This window comes from Plecotus auritus (genome assembly GCF_963455305.1).
Source record: "Plecotus auritus genome assembly, chromosome: 4".
NCBI lineage: Eukaryota > Metazoa > Chordata > Mammalia > Chiroptera > Vespertilionidae > Plecotus > Plecotus auritus.
The window spans coordinates 117,071,218-117,099,122 of record NC_137775.1 but is presented as its reverse complement, the minus strand read 5'-3'; the positions used below and the strand labels follow the sequence as shown (position 1 = coordinate 117,099,122).

General features: G+C 39.7%; 1 protein-coding gene and 1 pseudogene across 2 annotated transcripts in view; both read left to right on the top strand.

The window, feature by feature from the left end:
- The window catches only part of CTTNBP2 (cortactin binding protein 2), a 194,806-nt gene that overhangs the window by 102,894 nt on the left and 64,007 nt on the right, over positions 1 to 27,905 (top strand). The window contains 7 exon segments of the mRNA XM_080666006.1: positions 9,745 to 9,778; positions 9,781 to 9,897; positions 9,900 to 9,997; positions 19,594 to 19,711; positions 22,637 to 22,912; positions 25,106 to 25,201; positions 26,316 to 26,395. Coding sequence (XP_080522132.1) covers positions 9,745 to 9,778; positions 9,781 to 9,897; positions 9,900 to 9,997; positions 19,594 to 19,711; positions 22,637 to 22,912; positions 25,106 to 25,201; positions 26,316 to 26,395 — 819 coding nt within the window.
- Positions 6,182 to 7,969, top strand: LOC308245950 (translocon-associated protein subunit gamma-like; annotated as a pseudogene). Its single transcript has 2 exons — positions 6,182 to 6,772; positions 7,953 to 7,969. The product of its transcript is annotated as a translocon-associated protein subunit gamma-like (transcript).

Below are 27,905 nucleotides of genomic sequence, written 5' to 3'. Positions count from 1 at the left end.
CAGAGACAGGACCCAAACTCGAGAGTGAAAATTTCTTTTCTTTTTTTTTTTTTTTGAGAATGAAAATTTCTTAAACAAGCAAAGAAAAGGTACACTCACAAAGAAATTTTGAGTGGGCATCTCAAAGAGCTGCTCTAGGGTGTGGGCTAGGGTTCCTTTTAACCCCTGGGCAACTGGGGGCATAAGGGGAGCGTGGTTAATGCTTTCTTTTTAAAGCTGACCTATCACGGCCTGTCGGGTCATCTGCTGTCCTGGTATGAAAGTTGGATGGGGCTTTCCTTCAGCCCCCTTGTTCTCCGCTAAAGGTGGAGGTCTACCACACGACTTAGCCATATGCCAGGGGGACAATCTCACCTGCATGCCTGGAGACATTCTAGAGCAGTGGTTCTCAACCTTCCTAATGCCGCGACCCTTTAATACAGTTCCTCACGTTGTGGTGACCCCCAACCATAAAATTATTTTTGTTGCTACTTCATAACTGTAATTTTGCTTCTGTTATGAATCGTAATGTAAGTATCTGTGTTTTCCGGTGGTCTTAGGCGACCCTGCTAGCGGTTGAGAACCGCTGCTGTAGAGCTTAAGACCATTGGAAAACACAGATATTTACATTACGATTCATTAACAGTAGCAAAATTACAGTTATGAAGTAGCATCGAAAATAATTTTATGGTTGGGGGTCACCACAACGTGAGGAACTGTATTAAAGGGTCGCGGCATTAGGAAGGTTGAGAACCACTGTTCTAGAGGATGAGAAGGATGCCTTAGGGTTGAGGTCCCCATTAACAATATTTATCTCCAATACTTGCTGTACGAATTTCTCCCATTGTTAGCTATCCAGGACGTTCTGCCCTGGTGACCGTCTATAACTGGCCCATCGTCTTTGCTCTAACTACCTACCATAGGACGACTACATGCTATTTCAGTTGCCTCCCAGCCGTGGTCTTGTTTCAGCCAAATTGACTTCATTGGTATGTGGTGCAGAACCAGACAAAAAGCCACATTATCAAAGGACAGCATTAACAAATGATCTGATTGTTACCATTTATGGTCTAGTTTTCTCCCTGTCTTTTTTTATTTTTATTTTTTATGACAGAACAAATTATATGAGTTTTGTTTTTTTTCTTTTTTAAAAATTTTATTGTTGAAAGTATTACATTGGTCCTCCTTCTACTCGCCATTAACCTTTTCCAGCCCACTCCCTTCCCCTCCCCGGGGGCCCTTATCACCCCATTGTTTGTGTCCACGGGTTATGCATATATGCATACAAGTTCATTGGTTGATCTCTTCCCACCCACCCTCCCCTGCCTTCCCTCTGAGGTTCAACAGTCTGTTCATGCTTCTATGACTGGGTCTATTTTTTATCATCACTTTATTTGGTTCATTAGATTCCACATATGAGTGAAATCATGTGATACTTATCTTTCTCTGACTGGCTTATTTCTTTCAGCATAATACTCACCAGATCCATCCATACTGTTGCAGATGGTTAGAGTTCTTTCTTTTTTATTCCCACATAGTATTCCATTGTGTAAATGTACCATACTTTTTTTATCCACTCATCTGCTGATGGGCACTTAAGCTGTTTCCAAGTGTTAGCTATTGTAAATTGCACTACTTTGAACATAGGGGTGCATATATTCTTTCTGATGAGTGTTTCGGGTTTCTTAGGATATATTCCTAGAAGTGGGATGACTGGGTCAAATGGGAGTTCCTTTTTTAATTTTTTGAGGAAACTCCATACTGTTTTCCACAGTGGCTACACCAATCTGCATTTCACCAGCAGTGTACTATGGTTCCCTTTTCTCCACAACCTCATCAACATTTGTCACTTATTGATTTGTTGATGATAGTCATTCTGACAGGTGTGAGGTGGTATGTCATTGTTTTGATTTGCATCTCTCGGATGATTAATTGAGCGTAGTGGCTTTGGTCGATTTCTGGATTCTCTGTTCTGTTCCATTGATCTATATGCCTGTTCATATGCCAGTACCAGGCTGTTTTGATTACAGTGTCTTTGTAGTATAACTTGATATGTGGTATTGTGATCCTTCCAACTTGTTTTGAGTACAGTGGCTTTGTAGTATAACTTGATATCTGGTATTGTGATTCTGCAAAGTTTTCTTTCTCAAAATTGCTGCAGCTATTCGGAGCCTTTTTTGGTTCCATATACATATTTGGAGTGTTTCTTCTAGGTCTGTTAAATATGTCATTAGTATTTTAATAGGGATTGCATTGAATCTATAGATTGCTTTGGGTAATATTGACATTTAAATGATGTTGATTCCACCAATCCATGGACACGTTGTATTCTTCCACTTTTTATATCTTCCTCTATCTCTTTTTTCAAAGTCCTGTAGTTTTAGAGTACAGGTCTTTTACCTACCTAGTTATGTCTATTCCTAAGTATCTGATTATTTTTGTTGCAATGGTAAATGGGATTTTTTTAGTTTCTCTTTCTAAGAATTCACTATTGGTGTATAAAAATGCTATGGATTTTTGGATATTAATTTTGTATCCTGCTGTTTATGAATTCATTTATTAAACCTAGTAGTTTTTTGATGGAGTCTTTAGGGTTTTCCATGTACAGTATCATGTTATCTGCGATTAATGAGAGTTTAAATTACTCCTTTCCAATTTGGATGCATTTTATTTCTTCTTGTCTGATCACTATGGCCAGGATTTCCAGTACTGCGTTGAACAAGAGTGGTGAGAGAGGTCATTCCTGTCTTGTTCCTGTTCTTAGGGGAAATGGTTTTAATTTTTGCCCATTGAGTAGGATGTTGACTGTAGGTTTGTCATATAAGGCCTTTATTATGTTGAGGTATGTTCCCTATTCCCAGTTTGCTGAGAGTTTTTATCAAAAAAGGGTGTTGGATTTTGTCAAATGCTCTTTCTGCATCAAGTGATATGATCATGTGAATTTTGTCTTGCTTGTTTTGTTTATGTGCTGTATCCCATTTTATTGATTTGAAAATATTGTACCAACCTTGCATACCTGGAATAAATCTCACTTGGTCGTGAGGTATGATCTTTTTAATGTATTGCTGGATCCTATTTGCTAAAATTTTGTTGAGGATTTTAGCGTCTATATTCATCAGGGATATTGTCCTGTAGTTCTCTACTTTGTTGTGTCTTTATTTGATTTTGGAACTACAGTAATGCTGGCCTCATAGAAAGAGTTTGGAAGTGTTACTTCCTCTTGAATTTTTTTGAATAGTTTGAGGAGTAGATGTGTTAGTTCTTTTTTGAATATTTGGTAAAACTCCCCTGTGAATCTGTCTGGGACAAGGCTTTAATTTGCTGGAAGTTTTTTTATTGTTGCTTCAATTTCATCAATAGTTATCAGTTTAACCAGGTTTTCTTATTCTTCCTAATTGAGTTTTGGAAGGTTGTATTTTTCTAGGAATATGTCCATTTTGTCCAGGTTGTCCCATTTGTTGGAATAAAGTCGTTCGTAGTATTTTTTGTTTTGTTTTTTTACAATCCTTTGTATTTCTATGGGGTTAGTTGTTACTTCACCTCTTTCATTTCTGATTTTGTTTATTTAGGTCCTCTCTATTTGTTTGCCTGTGAGTCTGGCAAGAGGTTCATCTATATTGTTTATCCTTTTGAAGAACCAGCTCTTGGTTTTATTGATCTTTCGTATTGTTTTTTTTTTTTTTTTTTTTTTGGTCTCTATGTCATTTATTTCCACTCATATCTTTATTATTTCCTTCCTTCTGCTTGTTCTGGGCTTTTCTTGTTGTTCTCTTTCTAATTCTTTAAGTTGTAGTGTTAGATAACTTATTACCAGTTTTCCTTGTTTTTTTGTTAGGTAGCTCTGTAGTGTCCCATAAATGTTGCATTGTTTTGTGTTCATTTTCATTTGTTTCCAGGATGTGTTTTATTTCTTCTTTGATCTCTTTGGTAACCCATTCATTGTTTAATAGCATGCTATTTAGCCTCCATGTATTTGATTGTTTTTGAGTGTTTTTATTGTAGTTGATATCTAATTTCATGCCATTGTGGTCTGAGAAGATGCTTGACATGATTTCAGTCTTCTTGAAATTGTAGCGACTTAGCTTGTGTCCTACATTGTGGTCTATTTTTGAAAATGTCACATGTGCACTTGAGAAGAATGTATATTCTGTAGCTTTGTGATGGAAAGTTCTGATGATATAAATTAGTTCTGTTTTCTAGAGTATCATTTAGGATTGCTGTTTCCTTGTTGATTTTTTGTCTAGAAGATTTATCCAGTGATGTCAGTGGAGTATTAAAGTCTCCTACTATTATTGTATTGCTGTCGATTTCTCCCTTGATATACTCCAGAAATTATTTTATATATTTAGATGCCCCTGTATTGGGTCCATATATGTTTACTAGAGTTATAGCCTCTTGTTGAACCTATCCCTTTAGTATTATAAAGTGGCTTTCTTTTCTCTTGTTATGCCCTCACTTTGAGGTCTATTTTGTCAGATATAAGTATTGCTACCCCAGCTTTTTTTTCATTTCCATTTGCCTAAAAAATGTTTTTCCATCCTTTCACTTTTAGTCTGTGTGAGTACTTTACTTTAAGGTGGGTCTCTTGTAGGCAGCATATATATATGCGTCATGTTCCTTATACATTCAGCTACCTATGTCTATTGATTGGAGCATTTAATCCATTTACATTTAAGGTTATTATTGATAGGTACTTGTTTGTTGCCATTTTTATTCTTTATGCCTATATTTCTTCTTGTCTTTCTATTCCTTCTTTTTACAACAGTCCCATTAGTATTTCTTGCATTGCTGGTTTGGTGGTAATAAACTTCCTTAGTCTATCTTTGTCTGTGAAGCTCTTTATTTCACCTTCAATTTTGAATGCTAGCTTTGATGAATAGAATATTCTTGGATTCAGTTACTTGCTTTTCATCACTTTGTATACTTAATTTCATTCCCTTCTGGCCTGATGTGTTTCTGTTGAGAAATCCGTTGATAGTCTAATGGAAGATCCCTTGTAGATAACTTTCTGTCTCTCTCTGGCAGCCTTTAAGATTCTTTCTTTGACTTTTAATTTTGCTAATTTAATTATGTGTCTTGGTGTCAGTCTTTCTGGGTTCATTTTGTTTGGGACTCTCAGTGCTTCTTGGATTGTGTGACCTTTTTCTTCCCAAAGTCAGAGAAGTTTTCTGTCGTTATTTTTTAAAACAGGTTTTCTATTCCTTGCTCACCTTCCTCTTCTTCTAGTACACCTATTATGTAAAAGTTGTTTCATTCCATGTTGTCCCAAAGCTCCCTTAGACTCTCCTCCTGCTTTTAATTTTTTTTTTCCAGTTGCTGCTCTGCTTGGGTGAATTTTTCTACCTTGTCTTCTAACTCACTGATTCCGTCCTCAGCTGTTTCTAGTCTACTGTTGAAACATTCCATTGTGTCCTTTATTGTAGCTATGTCATTCTTCATTTCCTCTTTATTCTTACACATGGTGAATTTCTCATCCGGTTGTTTGAGCATCCTTATAACCATTACTTTGAATTCTTTCTCTGACAAATTGCTTGCCTCCATTTTATTTAGTTCCTTTTCTGGTGATTCCTTCTTTCATTTGGGGGTTGTTTCTTTGTCTCCCCATTTTTGCTGCTCCTTTGTAATTGTTTCTATGTATTATATCAAACTGATAGGCCACTCAGAGTTTTTTGGATTGGTATTATGTAGTAGATGTTTTGTGGGACCCAGTGGTGCAGTCTCTCAGGTCACCCTGTGCTGGGTGTTCTAGGGAGGCCTCCTACATGAGATATTTGGGTTCTCCTGATGTAGTTGGGTCTTGAATGTTATTATCCCTTTCATGGATAGAGTCTCCTCTCAGGGTGTCTGTTTATGTGGCTCACTCCCTACCACATTGTGCTAGCCGTTGTGGAGGTGCTGACTGAACAGCACAAAATGTAACACGAAAAGACATGACACAGAAGGAACCGTGCACGAATATACACAAGACACTTGTAACCCCAACAAAAGTGACCACCAGAGAAAAGAGAATTAGAAAAGATAAAAGAGAGCAAGAATGATAGAGAGAAGAGAGAGAGAGAGAGAGAAAATGGGAATAAAACAACAAAATAAACCAAAAACAAATAAACCAAAAAGCATAAATGAGAACACCCAGAAGATGAGGGGGGGAGGGGGGAAAACGGAGGGGGGAGGAGTGCAGAATCTGTATAGATGCAGAGCTTAAATGAAGAAAATAAGGCCCAGCTCCTGCTCCACCATTGCTCTCAAAGGCAGCTCCAAGCAGCAGTCTCAGGAGGACCTGCTCCTTCAGGATTTCAATTGCATCCTCTTAGCCAAGTCCTCTGCACTCTTCTTTGGGAATGCCTTCATCGTATCCACCATCCCCATCTGGTTATACTGGCAAATATGGCATATGGATCTTATTTAGTCTGCTGTTCTGTATAGCATGATGACCTTAGTAAGCACTTATTTGGTAGCCTTTGCCTACAAAAATTTGAAATTTGTACTCTACCACAAAATAGCACATAAGAGGGAAGATGCTGTTTCCAAAGAAGTGACTTGAAAACTTTCTGAAGCTGATAATGCAAAGATGTCTTCGAAGTAAAAAGATGAAAGATTCTTGTTGGAGAAGAATGAAATTGCTGAATATGAAGCTACATTTTCCATCTTTTATAACAACACCCTATTCCTGGTCTTGGTCATTGTTGCATCCTTCTTTATGTTGAAGAATTTCAACCCCACAGTGAACTATAGTCTGTCCATAGTGCTTCATCAGTTCTCATCGCCCTCCTGTCTACTGGCTCCAATAGACCATGTCAGCTTCACCCTTGGCTTTGTATCTGTGGGTGGTCAGTGCTATCTGGAAAAGTAGTCAGGTGGTCAGGGTGGGAGACACATAGATCTTTTTATAGTCTGAAGCTTGAGGGTTTGAAAGACCCAACAAAATGTAATTCATTATTTGTTCATTGGCTCTTTTTTGACAAACTGTTGAAATTACATGACTTGAATTCCAGGACATTTAATAGTAAGGCAAATATATCTGGCAGTGTGCTATAATCACAGGAGGAGAAAATAACTTGTTTCCTTGATCTGTCAGAGGTCACAGTAACCTGGACTGAACTGTTAGTATTTGTTATAGTAGCAAGAAGTTAATAGCTTTGTTCTGTGTGTTTGGAGCCGTAAATATCAGAATGAATCCTCTTTCCTCCCTTTCCCCCTGCCTGGGGGTGGGATTGAACTGCATGTTTATAAGTCTCTGAATTTGTGATTTGAAATAATTTAATTAAAGTTAAAAAAAATGGTATCTCCAATTTGGGGAAGGAAAAAAAAGAAGGTTAAGGAATTGGAGGGATAGGGAAAGGACCACAGTTTAGAGTAAAGGAGGGAGAAAAGAAATGAGAAGATAAAAAGAAAATTAGTATGTTTTTTAAAAGAAATAGAGGAGAGAGCATATACACCTGAATTTAGGAAGTGAAACAAGTTTAAAAATTAGGAGAAGAGCAAGAGAAGAGAGAAAAAAATTGACTAGTGAAGAAAAAGAAAAGAGAAGGGGAAACAGAGTAGGAGCAGGGAGGAGAAAATTATATATGAATAAACCAACAGAGAGTAGCATAATAACAGGTCAATAAAGCAGATAAAGAAGATAAATTTTTAAAAGGAGGGGAAGGAAAGAGAAATCCTAAAACAGAGGAAGAAGGAAAATGTGAGGGGGGAGGGGGAGTGAAGAGAAGAAGGAAAAAGGTGCAAAAAATAAAAAATAATTTTTTTTTTTTAATGAAAATAAAAAAGTGAAGTGAAGGGGCCTTCGCTTCAACCGAGTTTTAATGCCTCATGGGAGCTGGTTTAGGTCCCCACTCTTCTGTTCTGTCTGCCAGTTCTGGGCTTCCTGTTAGGTACTTAGGTGCCAACTACTGTCAGGTCCTGTCTTTGGCTTTTAGCTCCCTGTCTGAAGCTCCAGGTGATCCACCGTCCTCTGCTTGTGTCTGTCTCCACAGGCCTAGGCTGCAAGTAGGCGGGACCAATATGCCCTGTTTGTCTGTTTCTGACAGGGCTTTAGGTTGGGTTGGTGCTGTTTCACTTTTAGGGAATATGATGGATGTTTTTTCCTGTCCCAGAGCTACTCCTCCGCAAGTGGCCCAAAATATTACTCTGTCCTTGTTTGGACAGCCATCCTTGTATGGCAATCAATGCGGTTGGCTGGCAACCTGGAGTTTTTATCAGTCTGGTTCTTCAAACCCCTCAGCTTGGTCTCTGCCTTTGTTTCCTCTATAAAGTTCAAATTGCAGGGTGTGGCAGGCTGTATCTCCTGCCCTTAGGCTACTGAGAGCAGCTACCTCCTTTGGAGAGAAATGGCCATTTAGGTTTGGAAACCTAAGAACATCCTCCTGGCCACATCTCCCAGCCCTGCTTCCCTCCTCAGGAACCTCAAGTCTGTGCCCGCCTCTCCGCCACCCCTCTCAAGCCCTCGCCACGCTTCCTACCAGTCTCCAGGCGTTTTCTGTCCTACCTTAAAATTGCCTCCTGAACTGGGCCTAATTTGTTACTTCCGGGTGGATGTTCTCTGATTTAGTTGTATTTCCAGTCTGGCCCTGAGACAGGTGCACTACACGTCTGCCTATTTGGCTGCCATTTTTTCTTCCTCTTCTCCCTATCTTGTATCCTATTTTTTTTTAAGTGCTGAAATTCACTGAGAGATATTTAGCAATATGAAATGCTATATATAAAAAAACTTGCCCAAGGGAAAATAAAGATAGGAAAATAAAGCTAAAACACAGATCACCACAATAAACCTCAGTATTATTTTTTGTAATGAAAGTCTTAAAATTTTAATGAAGATAGGTACATGAGTAGAAGGGAGACCCATCTCTATATAAAAAATGTTTTGCTCTACAGGGGACCATATTTTCCCTAGACTAGTGCTTGTCACACTCTAGTGCATCAGGATCACCTGGAGGGCTTGTTAAACCGCAGATTGCTGCCCGCCCTCCCCCCCCCCCCCTCCCGCAAAGAGTTTCTGATTCTGTAGGTTTTGAGTGATGCTCAAGATTTTGCATTTCTAACAAGTTTCTGGGTGATGCTGATGCTGCTGGTTTGGGGACCACAACTGAGAACCATTGCCCTAGAAAAGACTTGAGTCTACTCCAGCAGCCAGCTAGGTGAATGATTGAGGCTCCCAGGTAACATTTAGAGAATAGGCCCAGTCATTTTAGTTGGAAATGTTGTAAGTTTGCATGTATCGATGACCCACTGCGATAGAGGCCTATGGGCACCCTAGGAAGTACTTTGGCTTTGTTTTCCTGTATGTCTAGCTTTTCCCTATTATTGAGAATCTTCTGGAATCATTGACATAAAATGTTAAGATCTCTAGAATTAGGATTCTGGCTTATAATTCATTTAGTACATTGCTAACAACATTGTAATTAGATATACATTTCAAAAAATTGTTTTATACTGAAGTTCTTTCTGTTTTGTAGTATTAAATTGAGATTTGGGTTTTCCATACATAATACTTCATTACTGGCTTGGGTAGTATCTACTCACTTCAAGTGGTTAATATTAAGTGGAAATTCTTACAAAATAGCAAACATGCGTCATAGCAATGAGAAATACACTAACTGACAGGTCAGAGAACTTGACTCAACTCATCAGTGATATTCAGGATTGAAACGCCTGCTTTTCCAGCTCAGAGGTCCAAGCCCAGAAACATTTAGAGGTGAACTTCAAGTAATGCTGTTCTCAATATTAGTGTTGTAATTTAACTATTTCCCTTGGTCACTTTATTTTCAGGATGGCTGGACACCAGTTCACGCAGCTGTGGACACTGTCATGTGGACAGCCTCAAGCTTCTTATGTACCATAGAGCACCAGCTTGTGGAAAATCCTCGCATGAGGAGGAGACCAAGTCAGATGTCTTGGACTTGGATGGAGAAGAAGAGAGTCCTGAGGCACAGCCAAACCTGTTGTTTCTGCAGACCTCATTAACCATGCCGGCACAGAAGGCGGGACTGCTGCCCATATTGCTGCTTCAGAGGGTTTTAAGGTGTGTCAGATAGCAGCTGACCTCATCACACAACTGTAATTTGATGAGTGGCAAAGTTGTCTGCTGTTGACTTGTGTGTATGTCAGTGGATAATAGAAGACTAAGTGGCACCATTGCAGGAGATGATTAGCTACCTACATGAACTGACTTTTTTCTGTCCAGCAGATACGGTCAAGAGTATATGAGACTTTTTGTAAAAAATATGTTTGGAGTTTGTTAACAAGAAATGTGGGAGTAATTTTAGATATTTTATCTCATCTAAAATTAGGGGGAAAATGGTTGGTATTGATTTAGTCTGCTGGGTTGTTTGATTCAGTACCAAGGCCATGATACTAGTTAGAGGGAAGGCTACGTCTCAAATACATGCCCTCTAACAAGAACAGCCTCATTACACCCTGTATGTGCTGGCCTACTCATAGAGAGAGCTCTGGATTCTGATTATTAAGGAAATAACATAATATGGTGAGCCATCTATTTATGCTTTTTTTTTCTAGTTAAGCCACTTTGGAAAGAATATGCTCTAGCAATAATAAGTTATTAGAAAACTTCTGAGTGTAGGGCACTGTGTGTACTATCATTTATAGGGATCATTTATGCCATTAGGTAATGCTTAGACCAGTGATAAGGGTGTGGGGTACAAGAAAACTGTAGGATAAGAGAAGTACAAAAAATTAAACCAAGGTAATACAATGTCAACTATAATTGAAAATAAATTTTCTTAAAAAGTAGGATAAGTGTGATTAGAAGAGTATAATAATGGACATTTTTATTTTTTTGGAAAAAAGGGAGAGAATGCATATATTTCAGAGAGCAGAGTTGCAGGCATGTTGGGTTCATAAATGACTCATTCTAGAGGAGATGGAAATCATTTGGAGCTTTGCAGAGTGAGTTAGATTTGCCAAAATCACTGGGGAAAAGAGTAGTTCAGATGGAGGGAGCAATAGCAACAGAGAGTGGGAAGGGCACGTGGGTAACAGCTCCAATTGAGCTAATGAAGAGTAATGAGAAGAAATGACTGGACTGGGAATATTATATGATGTCATGGACCTTCAATGACATATTAAGAAGTTTGGGCTTTATCTCCTAGTCAGAATAAAGCCATTGAAAGGAGCAAAATAATTAACTAGGTTAAAGATGATGAGAATGGTAGAAATAATAAGAGATATTACAGGCTAGAAATACCCTAAGGATTGAAGACAGATTAGATATGGGAAATGAGGGTGCTGAATAGAAGGATAACAGTGATGTTCCCCGAAAGAGAAAAGAGGCGTCATTGTGATCAAGAAGATAGAATGAGTTTAGACATGCTGAATTTAAGTGCTGTGTTATGTCCATCCAGATGGAGACATCAAGAATAGCTAAAAATATGTACTTGGAGCTCCTTGTTGGATAACTTCTGTTATTGTGAATTGCATTGGATGCCAGAAAGGAGCATGAAAGGAATAGTTTGCAACCTGTCTTCACCCCTTAAAGAAAATCTTTGAGTATAAAACAATATGTTACTGATAAGAGGGGGTGTACGTGTGCTCAACCTAAAGGCAAAAAGCAAACACAAAAGAGTGAAGCAGAACCTGAGCATGACTGATCTAGAATATTCAGCTAACGAGCCTCGTGGTAGGCAGAGAGAGGAACCTGCTCCCCGACTTGCATCACCCTGCAGTGTAGGGCGCAGTGTTGCAGCTCAGCTCCTTAATTAGGACTCCTTGTTAGGCCTGGTGCTTTTGATAATCAAGGATGGCATATAGCTACCCAGGCCCTGGCAAGTGTGGGTGCTCTGTCATTGTTGAATAAGGGAACTGTAACCTCTCACTTAGAAGATGTCTCACCCTGTATTCTCTTACTTTAAGAAGTATAAGATGAATTTTGAATAAGAAAAGAAAGATTTTTAAGGAGATTGACTGACAATATTCACACACCTCTAAGTAAAATAATAGATTACAATAATAGATTTATTTTAGCCCTGGAGTAGATACATACTCTTCCAGTCTAACTTCATTTTATGAATTTTATGATGATAAGTATGTACATTTAAACTCTGGAGAGATTAATAGATAGAAGTTGGGAAGGAAGCCCAGATTGCCTAATTTAATTACTCTTCACACTACCATGCTGCCTTCCTTCCTAGTGAAAGGCATTGGAAAATATTCTTGAATCATTTGCCTAATACAAAGTTTATGTTCTGACTGAGGTAGCTCTCCATAGAGGTAATCCATTTGCAACTAAGTTATAAAGACCAGTTTTCTGTGGGGGGGAAAAAAAAGTCTGAAGTAATCATGTGAGTAAAAATGTTCTGCACTGACCACTAGCTGAGGCTCAAGAAAGCAAATATTTTTCCTCTCTATGGTAGTGTATATGTGTCCAGACTACATATCACCCAAGAAGATGACCTCAGTTTCCACTGTTTTTCAATAAAGCATCGTGGGATTTCAGAGTTCAAAGATACATAGCTCATCCAGTCTAATCACCTCGTCTTACAGATGAAAAAATTAAGTCTTGGAAAATAGCATAACTCATTCTCCAAGGTCAATTCATAGAAGATCAGATTCCCAAATCAATACTTTTTCCATTTTTGTCCTTGGTCCTTTTCCCAAAGGTTAAGCAATTTATGCAGATCACGATTTAGTGTTTGGTAATAGGAGTTCATCACACTAAAGCTGGCTGATGACGACTCCAGAGCTGAACGAATCACTGAGGTTGAACCTTTGTTTTCATCACTTAGTGTGAGCAGGCAGAAAAGTTTCTTAGCAAAACTGTTCTGTCATGAGAACTTTGACATGTCAAGGTCCTGCAGAGAAACATATTAGGGAGATTGTGTGCATCTTTGCTGTTGAAGCTCTCATATAAAGAGAGTCTTCAAAAAAAAAAATATATATATATATACATACATATATATATATATATATATATACATATATATATATATATATATATTGATTTCAGAGAGTAAGGGAGAGGGAAAGATAGAAACATCAATGATGAGAGAGAATCATTGATCAGCTGCCTCCTGCACACCCCCCATGGGGATCAAGCCTGCAAAACTGGGCATGTGTCCTGACCAGGAATTGAACAATGACCTCCTGGTTCATAGGTTCATGCTCAACTACTGAGCCACACCAGCCAGGCAATTCTTTATTTGGGGGACTGTGTGTCTTTTTTACTGCAGGAGTAGATTGTATAGTTTATGTATTGCCAAAGCAGTGGCTTCTTACCACTCATCCTCTTATGTGTTCTCTCTGGGTTAACTGTATAATGCCAACTCCTCCCCCAAAACTCTTCCATTCTTTGTTTCCACTCTGACTTTGATAACAAGGCTTTTTCTTTGTTTTTCCAGATTTTTTCTCTTTTGTTTCACTATAAGCAGCTTCCAAGCTGCATTCACAGCTGGCTAGTTTTGCTTTTTAAGAACTCACCCAGTCTTTCAGCTTTAACTGGGCTTCTGCTATAACTAGTCCCAAACACAGATCTCCACACCTGGCTTTTTAATTGTCTTGTGGACATTTATTTCCAGCATCCTAGAAGTCATCTCTGGGCAGGCCAGTGTCCTCTAGTCAGGTGGTGGCCCTCTTCTTGCCCTCTCCGGGCCATTCTTGTATTGTGTTAGGATGGTGGTCTGCCTGATGCATTATTTCTTGTAATCAGGTGAGTGTCAGTCATTTCCTATCACGCTGTGGCATCCACCCAGCTGGGTGGTCTGGAAGAAGTGTGTGTCTCAAGTGCACAGGCCAACATGCGGCCCCAAGATTTCTGTTCCCTCTTCATAGGAAATGGCTGAACAGAGAAAATGATGATTATGAGTCACTAAATCTCTTCCTTGTCACATAGAGTTGGGTAACTGGCTGAGAGGAGAAAGACAGGATACCTATGAAGTTGAACCATGATAAATCATGATAAATAGAATCTCTTCTTTTGAATCTGTTTTTTTGTGATTTTGATTCTCCATGATTATTTCCTTAATTTTTATAAAATTATTTTTGAAAGACCAGACTCACTTAGCTCTGTGTAAGCAAAGGGAAGGCTATTTTTTTTAACACACATTCCACAATGTTCAGAGCAGAGAATGGTATTCTTGCTTAATTTGAGCAACAGTGGTTAACTGACAGACCCCTAACGGATTCTAACATAAACTTAGTCAACTAATTTATTCTAACATAAACTTCTAACATACTCTACCCTTCACCCAGGACGTGGACTTTCCAGTGTTTCCCCTCATGCCTTCCATTGACCTGGAATTTGACCCTGTTCTCCTCACTCTGTACTTTCTCCCTTGAATGATCTTATTGATCCCCAAGATACAATCTATTAGAAATTCCAAAATCGTACCTCTGGCCCAACTTACTGTTCCCTGAATCCATCCAGGAAAGTTCTATCCAAGATGGCCAATTTGCAGGGCATTTCCTTAATAACTAGAGGGACAGACTTCCTGGTCTGGCCAGTACAGTCCTTTATTATGCCTGTCATCCCAGTGTTATTAATAACTGTTATTATTAAGTTTTTACTCTTAAAAGTGTCCCAGTTAGAAAATTATATGGTAACCTTGTTGATGACCAAATTCATTTTTGCTTCCACCAAACAGCTCCAAGTGGGTGAATCCTTGGGCCCCCATGTTCATGCTCCTTAGCCAGTGTGCTGCATCTCTTGTTCTTCCTCTGAATCTAAAAACATCGCCTGCCATTATGTTTACTTCTTCTGTCTTCCTAATTTAATGATTTCAATTGATCAATACAACTCTAGATTTTATTCTTTGATAAATGAATTTTGAATATGTTGCCGCCTCCTTGCCCCATGAGCACTGTCCTTGGAGCGCCCTCATATCTGCTGTCTGGACTTGGGCAGGCGCCTAGTGGGGTCTCTTCAACCAGTCACTTCCACTCTTCACACTGCCATGCAAGGGGCCTTTCTAACAGGGAACATGGTCGTGTCATTTACCTGCTTAACGTCTTTACAAGGCTCTGTCACTTCCAGGATAAATGTCAGACCTTTATCGTGACAGATAGGTTCCTTCCTGGCCTGGCCTCAATCTGCCTCCTCGAGCACACTTCCTGTCTCCTTCCCTAATGCATTCTGTGATCTAACCATGCGCCGCTGGCTGCTGTGCAGACATCCTGTGCTTTCTCTTCTCTCCTGGCCTTTGCATCTGCTGTTCCCATTACCTCAAGTGGCCTCCTCTCCTGTCCTGACCCATCCCTGCCTGGAAAACATCTCAGCTGAAGTCTTGGCTTCCAGGAGTGAGATATTCCCAGGGCACCTCTTGACACTTCACTTAGAGAGCTTGAACTTTAACACTGTAATTGTTTGCATGCCTCTCTCCCTTTCTGCCTCCTTCCCCAAATCACTTTTCCGTCTTTGTATATCTGTGCCTAGCAGACTTTCTGGCCCCAAAGTACCAATTGTTTGCCAGCCAGTGTGGCTCAGTGGACTGAGTGTCATCCCATGCACCAAGAGGTTGCTGGTTCGATTCTCGGGCTGTGGTCAGGGCACATGCCTGGGTTGTGGGCTCGATCCCCAGTAGTGGGTGTCCAGGAGGCAGCCAATCGATAGTTTTGTCTCTCCATTTCCTTTCCTCTATCTCTAAAATCAATAAAAAACATTTTTTTTAAAAAGTACTAAATGTTTGTTGAATCAATTAATTCTTTTTAACAGGTCTTCTTCCTGTCACCCTATTCCTTTCCAATATATCTTCCAAATGCACCAGCTGGTTTTCAGAGCTGAGCCGACCGTCGCACCGGCTACCTGAGCATATCCTCATGCCTATAGAGAAGCATCCAAACTCTTCAGCACTCAGTCCTCCACAGCTGACTCCAGCCATCTTCATTTCTGACCACTCACCCAAAAATCTACTTTTTTGCTTATGCCATCACTTCCCATTTTTGCAGCCTTCAGCTCCCCTGCCCTGCAAACCTGGGTACACTCACACTCAAGGTTGTTCCCAGAACCTGCACTGGACCTTACCTCCTGGACATCTGCAAACTGCTTTCACGTTTGCTCCCTCTGTCCGATCTCAGACTCTCAGCTCTCTGCCATGACTCTGACTTTATCTCTAGCTCTTTGGACTAGGGGTTTCTACTTAGTCCCTTGGCACCAACCCTTATTTCTCAGCTTTCCTTAAAGGACCACGGTAGAGTTGGTTCATTGGCCCTCACCATCTCTTCTACGTTTCCTCTGTAATAATGGATCGTGCAGTTTTCAGAGGGGCCCCTGACCACCTGAAATGAAGACTTACCTTCTGCAGCCTCCACTGAGGTAATGGTAGCCACCTACCTAAGTCGGGATAAATGGGATGTGAGCGGAATTAAAAGCTGAAGCCTATGCTGCTGCTTTTTTAAGCCCCTGTTATTGCAGATGTATCTGTATGGTAACTAGGACTTTGGCTTGAACTCATCTAGATCTCTTGCTCTTCTGTAGGACACCCTGCCCCATTTAGGCCCCTGGGGAATCCATTTCCAGAAGCAGGGACTGACATCACAACATTGATCCTCTTCACACAATGCCACCTATTAAGAAAGACGTTAGATTCTTTTCTTCACCTTCCCTCCACATAGTAAAGTTTTGTCCATCATTGCAACAGCCCCCTTTCCTGTGTACAATTTCCCCATGTCTAACTTCACTACATTTTGTGTTCCTCCCTAAGGAGAACTGTTATCTTATTCATTGCCACAGTCCGTGGCTCCAACATAGCACCTGGCACATGCTTAGTACCTCTTCATCAAGTTGTGTGGATTGATGAGCACTAGGTGCTTGTAAAGTAGTTGTAGTTGTTGTCACCCAGCAGTTGTGTTCCCCACTGAGCCCAGCGGATTGCTATAGAATTCACACCTGTAGCAGTTTTTGGATATGTGATATCCTGTTACCTTTCTGACATTTTTTACTTCATTAAAGAGAAAGTCACTGCTTGTATATATTGCCCGCTGACTTAACTGAGTCATAATACAAATTATATATAACATTCTTTATGGATCAGAAATAAAAATCTTGCAGATTTGGGTTACATCTTTTATCATTTCTGTTTGTAATTTAAAATAACATCACCCATAATTATATTAAGATCAGAGACATTTGTTGATGTGATCAATATTCAGGCTCTTTTCTAATTGGTAATGTTATGTTGCTTATAATAACAGCAGCTAATAAATATCGAGAGTTTAGTAAGTGCTGAGAATATAAGAGCTTTTTATGCATCTTTCCTATAAGTCACATAACAACTCTATGAAATATAAATATTTGAAACATAGATAAGGAAACTGAAGCAAAAAAATGTTAATTGGTTTGCCAAAAACATAGATGAAATAATTTATATTGGCAGGGTTATAATCCAAGTCTGTATTGTCTTTTACCTGCTTTTGCTGCAGGTGCTGACTTGCATAAGAAATGTATTGTTTTTCTCTTTTATAATCTGGGAATTCACAAAGTTTAGTGCTCAGACTGCATTCTACTTAATCCTTATTTTAGAGCTAATCTCTAAATCGGCATTTCTGAATTTCTTGCTATCTTATGCATTCACAGGTTTTGTGAAAATTAATAAACAGTTTTATTAGAATTGTTATTTATATATTGACTTTGTTTTCACATAATTTCTTGACTTAGTGACTTCTTAAATCTGAACCCCAGCCCCAGACTTTGATTACGATCATAGAGGAAATCCTTCCCACCTGGGAGGGACGGTGGGCATTAGGAGTCCTGGCTGATTCCCTTTGCAGGCAGGTGATTGTCTCTACCAAGGGGTCCTCTGGTTCAGCTTCTCCATTTTGTGGGTCCTCTGGTTCAGCTTCTCCATTTTGTGGGTCCCAAGGCCTAGTCTCCCATCCCCACAGAGTCCAAAAGCAGTCTCTATATCAGCTTAGCTCTTCAACCAACACTGGTTTCCTGTTCAAATTTCACTTAATTGGTGGTTTCAGCTTACTCCTTGGTTTTCTTTCTAGCCCTTAGGGATTTCCTGTACTTCCTTGTGAATTCTGGTTGCATTTCAAGTATGTTTTGGGGGCAATATGACACAGTTGGAACGTACATGTTCTCCTGGGGAGTGGAAATTGCTATAGCCACTTCCGAAAGCGCTTTGCAGTATATACTAACATAGAACATATGCATACCTTGTGACCCAGCAGTCCAACTCTGGTTCATATACTCAACAGGAATGTGGGCACGTATCTACCAAAAGACTTGTGCTAGAATGTTCATAGTAGGACCCAAATGTCCATCAGTAAGAGATTAGGTAAGTAAATTGTGGTATATTGACATTAGAGAATGCCACATGGTAATTTTATAAAGTGCAAAGCAAAAAGATGAACAATGACTACTCCCAACACATGGATAAATTGTATAGACATTATGTTGACTGAAACAAGCCAAATATATAAGTGTGCCTGCAGTATGATTCCACTTATATAAAGTTCATTAACAGACTAGCGAATCTCTAATACTAGAAATCAGAATAGAATAGTAGATACCTAGGGGGGATGGGGTGGCGGGGGGGGGGGGCGGGGGGAGGAGATGGGGAGAGAAGGGAGGGAGCTAGATATTGAGATGGACACTTACAAAGTGCTCCTTACACAAGTATTATACTTTGTGATCATTCTTCAAGCTGCATATGTGTGTACTTTCTATGCGAATACTATATGCTTCAGTAAAATATTCACATAAAAAGAAAAAAAGTGTGTTTTGCCAAACAGAAAGTGTGTGTGTGTGTGTGTGTGTGTGTGTGTGTGTGTGTGTGTGTGTGTGTGTGTGTGTGTTTAGGGAAGGGATGAGAAGGATGTTGCTTATTTGGGTTGTTAGTTCCTTGCCATAGATTCTGGTCTGTTCAGTTTTGTGCTTGTTCTTGTGGGAAATCAGGAAACAAAACATAACGTGGTAAAAGTTGAGCTAGTAGAGTTCCTTGGTAAATATCCGAAGGTAACATCCTGCCGGGCAGTTATTTATTAGAAAATGTTTGCATTTATTTCTACTTTGGTTTGGAAAATAAGACTTGTCAGTTTGTAGGTTACTGATATTTTTTGAGTGAAGATTTCCTTAAGCAGCACAAAAGAAGAAAAGCTGAAAAAGAGAGGGAACATAACTTCAATATCTATTGGGAATGTTTTTCTCAAAATTCAACCAACATGGTCTTTATATATTTAAAAATAAAAAAGCAAAACAGACACAAATAAAAATCTCAAATAAAAAAGTGCTTATGAGGACTCTGGGACATAATTGTTAAAATTGTAGTCCCAGACTCGCATGATCAGGAAAGCAGTTCATAGTCCAGTATTTAGCAAGCAGCATCCAGTTGTAGCAAAAGCCCTTTTGCTTATGTTGTGAAATTAACATTGAGGGATACTGTCTGCTGAAGTCAATTTCTTTCCTAATTTCACTCTGCAAATTGAGTGATTAGTAAACTGATTTTTTTCTCTTGAAACCTAAGAGGCTGTTCTGTGGAACATTGTTTTGGTCCTGTGATTCACAGTTCAATGAAGCATTCTTTGCTTTTCATTTTGGGACATTGTTTAGTTTGGGTTGCTGGAGAATTCCTGATTTGTTTGCTGTGGGCAAATGACTTTTCCCATGGGGTTTTAGATCAAGTTTCTTAATTTGGACGGAAGGTAATAGAGCTCTTGTCTTTCCAGAATTGCCTAGAAATTCTGTGTAGGCATGGCGGGCTTGAGACAGAAAGGAGAGATAAGTGCAGTCAGACTGCACATGATGTGGCCACTGATGACTGCAAGCATCTGCTGGAGAATCTGAGTGAGTGCCTTCACAGCCCTACTGTTCATCCCACATCCACAAAGCAGGGCCTCTGGGACCATGGGAAAAATATTAGTGCAAATCAGTTTCTCATTCTCTGCTTAGCTTTCTTTGAACCCAAGCTGTTACAAAAATACTTTATTGATTACAAATGTGGTAATTATTTTTCCATGTAGAATGGGTTTTTACAGAATGAGTTGCTATTCAAATAATGCAAGATTTTCCTTGTGTTTTACTTACCTAGGAAAGCATTCTAAGTCATCCTTCTGACTTAGGGTATTACTCTTCTGACTTAGGTTGTCTTTGTAGACATGAGTCTAACAGGGTATGAGAAATCATGGCTGGATACTTTGCCATTAGCTGGTTGTATGAACCCAGGCAAGTCGGTTGTCTCTTTACATCTATTTGCCTACCTGTCTATGAAGATAACTGGTGATCTTTTTGGTTCTTTCCAACTTGAAGAATATGTGCTCTCCGCACATTTTATGAAAGGTTCATTTGTGGGTTCATACATACAAAATAGTATATATGACCTCTTATGTTGAGATTATCACCCAATCCAGTAGACATAAATAATTCATTCTAGGGTATTTAAGATGGTATTGTGCACTATGGGAAACATTAAGGGGGTTGGGAGGGTTGGGAATGCGAGTTTTTAAAAAGGGTTTGGAAGTTTCAGTTTTTAAAATGATATACAGGGTTGCCTCACTGATATCTAAGCAAACACTTGAAGGAGATGAGAAACTTTCCATCTCCAAACATCCCAGTGGACAGAGGCCCTAAGGTAGGGTCATACTGGCATGTCTGCAGAACTGCCAGGGTGACTGGGTTAGAATGAGCAAGGGGAGAGAAGAAGGAAAGCAGGCCAGAGAATTTCCAGCATGTGGTGGGGCTAGGATCCTGATCTTGTTGAAAATGTAGCATCATAGGGACTTAAGGAGGAGCCATGTCAATGTTTGAGTATAGAAGTGACAGGATCTAAAGTACGTTTTAGTAGTCTCACTGACTGTGTTGAGAATAGACTGTAAGAAGTCACAGGTAGAATCAGGGTTCTTCTTAGTTCACTGATGGACATTTTAGGTAAGAGACAATAATGAGGACTCAATGTAGGATTGTAGCCGACGAGTTAGCAAGAAGTGGCTTGGTTCTGATATAGCTGAAGATAGAGCCAAGAGAACCTTCTGCTGGGTTGAAATTGAAGTATGAAATTGAAGGGGAGTGAAACTAATATAAAATGATAGTGAACATAAACTGTAATTGAAAACTATTTTTTTAAAGTATGAGAGAAGGGATTTGTGGAAAACTCTAGGTTTTCAGCCTGAGCAACCAACTGGCAGGATGGAGCTGCTGTCAGCTGTCCAGGGGAAGGCTGCAGGTGAAGCAGCTTTTGCTAGTGAAGACCAGAAGCTCAGGTTGGGGTGTATGAATCTGAGCTGTCTGGTGGAGATGTCAAGTCAGCAGAGATGAGTATGAGCTCAATATGTGAATCTAAGAGTCAGCAGTCTATAGATAGTTCAAGTCAGAGGACTGCATGAGATCACCAAGGAAGTGAACACAGATAGAGAAAAATAAGAGAAATGAGCCTTCCAACACTCTGTCATTAAGAAATCTGGAAAAAGTGGAGGGACCAATAAAGGGACAACGTTAAAGAGTGACCAGTGAGGTATGACATGAGGACATCCAGTAGGAGTGTACATCAGTGAGCACAGAGACATCAATTGTGTCAGATGTTGGTCGTAAATAAGATGAGGACTAAAAATTGACAACCTGAAAATAAAATTATCCACTAGTTGGTCAGTTAATGGAAGAAGCCAGTTTAAGAAAGGGATCATGGGAAATGTACATTTTATTTTAATTTAAAGCATATAAAGTAATATTTCACTAATTTGGGGGTAGAAGTCTTCATTTTAGTATGTTTCTACTATTGAAGTTCCACATACTATTCTTGTTTGAACAGCACCTTTAATGCTTCACGTATGATGTCTAGTGTTTGAGGACTTAAACATATTTGTAAGCAGACATAGAGGGTTTGGGAATAATCACATGTGACTAAGCATATAATTTTAATTCGTAAGGATGGAAATGCATGGGGTGCTTCCCACCATGGGAGTGCTGCCCACCTAGGTGGGACCTCAATCAGTTGGTGTCATAGATTAGAAAAATCATTTTAGAAGCACTGTCTGCCATTTATCAAATTCTTACTAGTACTTAACATGTAATTGTATGTTAAATTCATTTAAAATGTACACACCTTGATTGTACATTCCTTCCACTTTATAGAAGAAATTGGGGTATAGAGAGATCAAGGCAAGCTCTCACAGCTAATAGAAGGCTGACCTTGAGGCTGAGACCAGGTTGTATGACCAAAGCCACCATCCTAAGCACACTGACCTATAGAACTATGTGTATGTTACATGCCATTGAGTCAGCTCCTACTCCTGGCAACCCTATGAATGAGTGGTATCCACAATGTCCTGTCCTCAACAGCCCTGCTATGCCCTGTATACTCACGCTATAGTTTCTTTTATATACATGTTTGTTTATGTTTCTATAACCTGCCTCAATGAAGGTGAAGAGAACGGACAATACAGAGAATTCAGGGTCCAGAGAGGGCCCTAATTTTCTCAGATTTTTTGAAAGAACTTGAGAATCTTGCTGAAGGGAAAGAGTCAATGAAGTAGAAAAGGCTAAAGATACGAGGAAAGATAATCAGTTCAAGCAACCTGGTTCCAAAGAAAGTGTGAAGATATAGATGAAAGACCAAAGTTTACTCCAGTATTAAGAACATTGAATTAACGTTATTTAAAGAAGTATTGAAGCTGCCCTTCTGTTTGTTTATAAAATGTTCATATTTATTTTATAGAATCATTTTGCTTTTTTTTATCAGGATTTTTAAAATTTCTAATTCTCTTATTCTTCTAACAGATGCTCTTAAAATACCCTTAAGGATTTCAGTGGGTGAGATTCAACCAGGCAACTATGGTTCCGATGACTTTGAATGTGAAAACACAGTATGTTTTCTAAGTATCCGCAAACAGACATCCTGGGATGATTTTTCAAAAGCCGTGAGTCAAGCTCTGACGAATCATTTCAAAGCCATCTCTTCTGATGAATGGTGGAGTCTGGAAGATGTGATGTGCAATAACACCACTAACTCCAGCATCGGCCTCAGTGCAAGCAGTGTGCAATCCATAATGCTAGGTATCAACAATCCTGCAGTGAAGGGAAAGTTATATTTTCAGGTTCATTTATGTTTATGGGCTTCTTAACCTGAGGCTTAGTTTACTGATTAAACACATTAAAAACTCACTTGTGGCAGCTGCTGGTGCTGACACTTGAGTATTCACAATGCAGCCATTACATAACGTTAGTATAAAAGTGCTTTTAATGCCTCAGATGATACTCAGAGAGTAAAGAACATGAAAGCCCTTGGTGCAGTTCTGTGATTGCACTTGCTCTTCTAGATAAATGCACGAAACTAACCACACTGCAGCTGCTTGCTAATGCACAGGTTCTGAACACAGCTCCCAATTTGTGCTTGGGCTATTCCAGGATATCTGTAACCCATTAACACCTTACCTCCAAGGACAGGAGTCTTAATGAAGTCTAGAATCGGAAAAAGCATTTTAATGAAGATATATTCAAAGCTCCCACATGGGATGAATCAGGGTGATAACTGGTTATTCCCATTCAATAGGCTCCATGAAACAGCCTCTGAGGACCTTCTGAAGGTAACATTTGCTTTCTCCTGAGCATAATAAGGGCTCTGTAAAAGCTAGTTATCCCTGGTTAGTTTCTTTCCTCTTAAACCAGGAGAACGAACATCTACAGGAACCTGCTGCCACTATGCTAGAACTGTGCTAGGCGCTTTATATCAGCACCTCAGTGGATCCCTACAACAGGCTCGTTTTACAGATAGCTAGACAAGTTACACGATGACCTGCCTGAAGGCACAGCTAACAAGCAAAGCAGGCAGGACTCAAACCCCAGTCTATCTGATAGGAAAGCCTGTACACTTTCAACAGCACCGTGTTGCAAAAGCATGGTCCAGTTTGAGGGAAGGGTCCTTTTCACCATGCTATTAATGTGTAGGCTGCTTATAGTAAAAAGTGTCCTATTCTGTTCACTCATAAATGCTAATGCACTTTCAAAACATATATTACTGCTAGATTTTAAAGCAAATTACTCATGGCCAGGCCAGCATGGCTCAGTGGTTGAGCGTCAACCTATGAACCCGGAGGTCACGGTTTGATTCCCGGTCAGGGCACATGCCAGGACTGTGAGCTCGATCCCCAGTATGGGCTTGCAGGAGACAGCCAATCAGTGATTCTCTCTCATCATTGATGTTTCTATCTCTCCTTCAACCTCTCTGAAGTCAATAAAAATATATAAAGAAGAAATAAAGCAAATTATTCACAACTTCATTTTATGGCTCTTTAGCATTATCATTAAAATTACCATAACTATCACAAAACATATATTGTTAAATAATTGCATTAAGAAAATAAGTCAGAAATGATTCTCTGGATCACAGTTTGCCCATTAAACGGAGTGTTATTCAAGGGGTAGGTCAGCCTTAGGGGTCTAAATGAAGTCAGCACAGCCATGTTTTGAAGGCAATGGGCCTCTCTACATCAGCCCTCATCCAGTTAATCTGGAAACTGACAAAGGCAAATGGGTATTCATAACCATTGGATAGATTTACCTCTGAGCAATGGTTTCTGTTCATACTCGTCATTGAGGGTGAGGTACTCCAGTAGAATTCCAGGTCTAAAACCATTGATTTTTATGGGTACTGGGCTTAATTGAGCACCTGGCTATAGACACTTATAATTGGTAACTACATTGTTATTGTCATTAATACATGTCTATAAGTGATTTTACTGTGTTGATAACCCAAGCTAGATTAAAAGGACCCAGGCCAGCAGATAACAGAAAGTTACAGGTGGGGTAGGCACCTGTATGTTAGGGCATGCTGAGAATGGGTATTTAGGAATTGATCTGTGGAAGGGAAGAGATGAAAACAAGTTCTCAAGAGGGCCCAGACTCTGGGAAGGCTTGTCTTATCCTGAGCACCTGAGGTTATATGTGTGTTCTTTCTGGAATCTAAAAATTTGCTGGAGAGGGAGGCAGGAACCTGGTTCAGAGTGCTTGACCTTATGAAGCAGGCACTGGAAGAACTACGAAAGTCCCTCCTTAGGGCAGCTTTGGAGAAGCCTGTAGTTTGAGGGTCTTCCTCTTGACCTTCAACAAAAGTTAACTCCCTATGACCGTTCACAAATTCTCTACGTGCCTTTGGATTCCTTAGAGTTCTCACAGAGGAGATCATACATCAACCCTTATAAGAAAAATTCCTTTTAATCTTCTCCTGACATTTTCATTTTTTTGAACTAGGAAATGTGCCATGGTCAGTGGGTCAGAGCGTCACCCTGCCCCTTTGGGACTTTATGAAAAAGAATAAAGCAGAGCAAGTCACTGTGCTTTTGTCAGGTACAGATATTCTAAATTGAGATAACGTTGACTGAGCGTTTGCTTTATGATTGTTTCCAAGTACCAGTTCTTAAACCTGCATGTCTTTATCCTGCATTCTCTAGCCATGTGTATATGACTGCTAACTAATCAGTGTTTGTTGGAACAAGGAGAGGAAAAATCAAAAGCCATGTTGACACCTGTGGTGATGTTTTGATTGCTGATTCCTATGATTTTGATTGCATCTCATTAGGAATAAACCAGAGGCCAAACTGGTATGCTGATAGGAGAGTGACAGAAAGTTAAAAGAAGTTTGTTACTGTCAAGTACAGTGTATGATTAATATCATTATAATGGTACACGTTAGTGTTTAGTGAGTATCTACTATGTGTTAAGCCCTGTTGTGTATGGCACATTAAAAGTATAAATTCACTAAATTATTGTAACAACCCAAGGGGATACATATTTCTGTTTATCCTCATTTTTATATACAAGGAAATTGAAGCTTAGAGAGATTGAAGGCTATAGATATCATCATGTACTTCCTAGACTTGGGAATGGAGTCTTTACAATTTTAAGTAATAAAGTTTGATTTTGTTGTTTTAACTATACTTATTGAAGTTAAAAAAAAAAAAGTGTGAGACCCTCCTAAAAAATCCCTTTGGGCTCAAGCAATGTATTGAGAGAATAGCAGAACTTACAGGAGGGTCTTCAGAGGGAGGGAGTTAGAGAAGAGACCTAAAGGGAGACCCCAGCCTGGCCAGTGTGGCTCAGTGATTGAGCATCAACCTATGAACCAGGAGGTCACAGTTCTATTCCTGGTCAGGGCACATGCCTGAGTTGCAGGCTTGATCCCAAGTGTGGGGCATACAGGAGGCAGCTAATCAATGATTCTCTCTCATCATTGATGTTTCTCTCTCTCTCTCTCTCTCTCTCCCTTACTCTCTGAAATCAATAAAAATACATTTTAAAAATAAATAAATAAAGGGAGACCCCAGACCTGTGCATTAATGTCGGGCAAGGCTAGAACTTTCTGAGGATTGGAACTAAGCTCTGCTAACATTTGCTTATAAATAGTAAAATATTGAATCTGGCAATCAGAGCCAATGTTCCTCTGTGTTTTTCCTTCTTGCAGGTCCTCAGGAAGGCTGCCTCAGTAGTGTGACGTACACATCTATGATCCCTCTTCAGATGCTGCAGAACTACCTAAGGCTGGTAGGTGGATGTGTTACAGGCACCTCTCACCAACACCCGAGAGGTATTACCGGACAGTTCAGCCCCCTGAGCTAGTGAGAGAGGGCTGTCCTCAACCTTGATCCTTGTCTTCTCATATAAATGAATTTATACAAGAGACCATGACTATGTTGTGAAAAGCCAATTTATTAAAGCAATTAAACATGTACCTTAATTGAAAAAGCAAAGCAAACAAACCTATACATCTGGCTTATGAAGCACAGACGGGCTCTCAACTAATCTGCGGAGCAAGTTGGGTGGGGGTCTGAGGCGTTATATACCCTCCTCTCTATAGGTCTCAAAATTCCTCTGCTGACTATTTTGGTACAGATTATTCTCAAGGTCCCTTTTAACTTTGTTGTGGCCTCCCCAGAATTCATGAGAAGCACCTGGCAACTTTATCTTGCCAAGCCTTGAGACTGCTGGCTTCTCTGCTTAGGGAGTAAAACTGCCTCCTCTTTTATTTATTTATTTTTTTTTTTCCCTTTTCCCCTCCCTTTTTGCATTCTCTCATTAGGGAGGTTTTCTTTAACCATTTATTCTGTGTCCTTGGCTGGAGAAGATGTTAGTTACAAACTGGCTGCAGATTGCCCACACTGTTGGGCCTTGTTTTATCTGTCCTGTCTCCATTTCCCCATCTGTGAGTGTTAAAATAAGAGCAAGAGGAAATGGTCTGTCCCTAACTAGTACTTGACTTCAAATAACTAATCAATATGGAAGAGAATGGCTGTAAATATCAAGATGCCTTGCTATAAACGTTTATAATTGAAAAATCAGTAAATGTCTAAGCATTAGTTAGTGTATTGATGTAGCCACTTTAACAGAAATCAAAAAATTACAGCTTACACAGTGTGAGAAGTTTATTTTTCTCAAATACCGAAGGCCTAGCAGGTGACAGATCCGGGGAGGGTGAAGGTGCTGGGAGACCTTCTCTTGGGGCTACTGTATCCCCTGAGAGTCACCACTGCATAACCAGGCTCATGCACAAGGGAAGACAGCCTGGAGGGCAAGCCTCTGCCTTTCAGGGGGGTTGCACACATGATTCCTGCCCACACCCACGGACCAGAACTTAGACACATGTCCAGGTGGGACTGGCACATGTGGTTTTTGGCTGCACAGCCCTGTTAATATTAGGCAGCTCTAGTACTGAAAGGCAGAAGTAGGGAGTATGGTTATCAAGAGGAAGTAGCATATTCTCAATACAAAGTGGATAAATGTAACGCTTTGTTTAGTACAGTGGAACCTCGGTTCTCGAATTCATTCTGGAAGGCTGTTTGAGACGCGGTTTGTTCAAAAACCAAATCATTTTTCCCCCATTAGAAATAAAGTAAATTGAATTAATCTGTTCGAGACCCCCAAATCATTCCCTGCTTTAACCTTTCTTATATACAGTACATGTCTAATGTAGCATTTAATCTATAAACAAACACTTCTTTTCTGAAATTTATTAAACGACTCCCTACTGGCCTTAAATCACTTTCAGCCCTCGTTC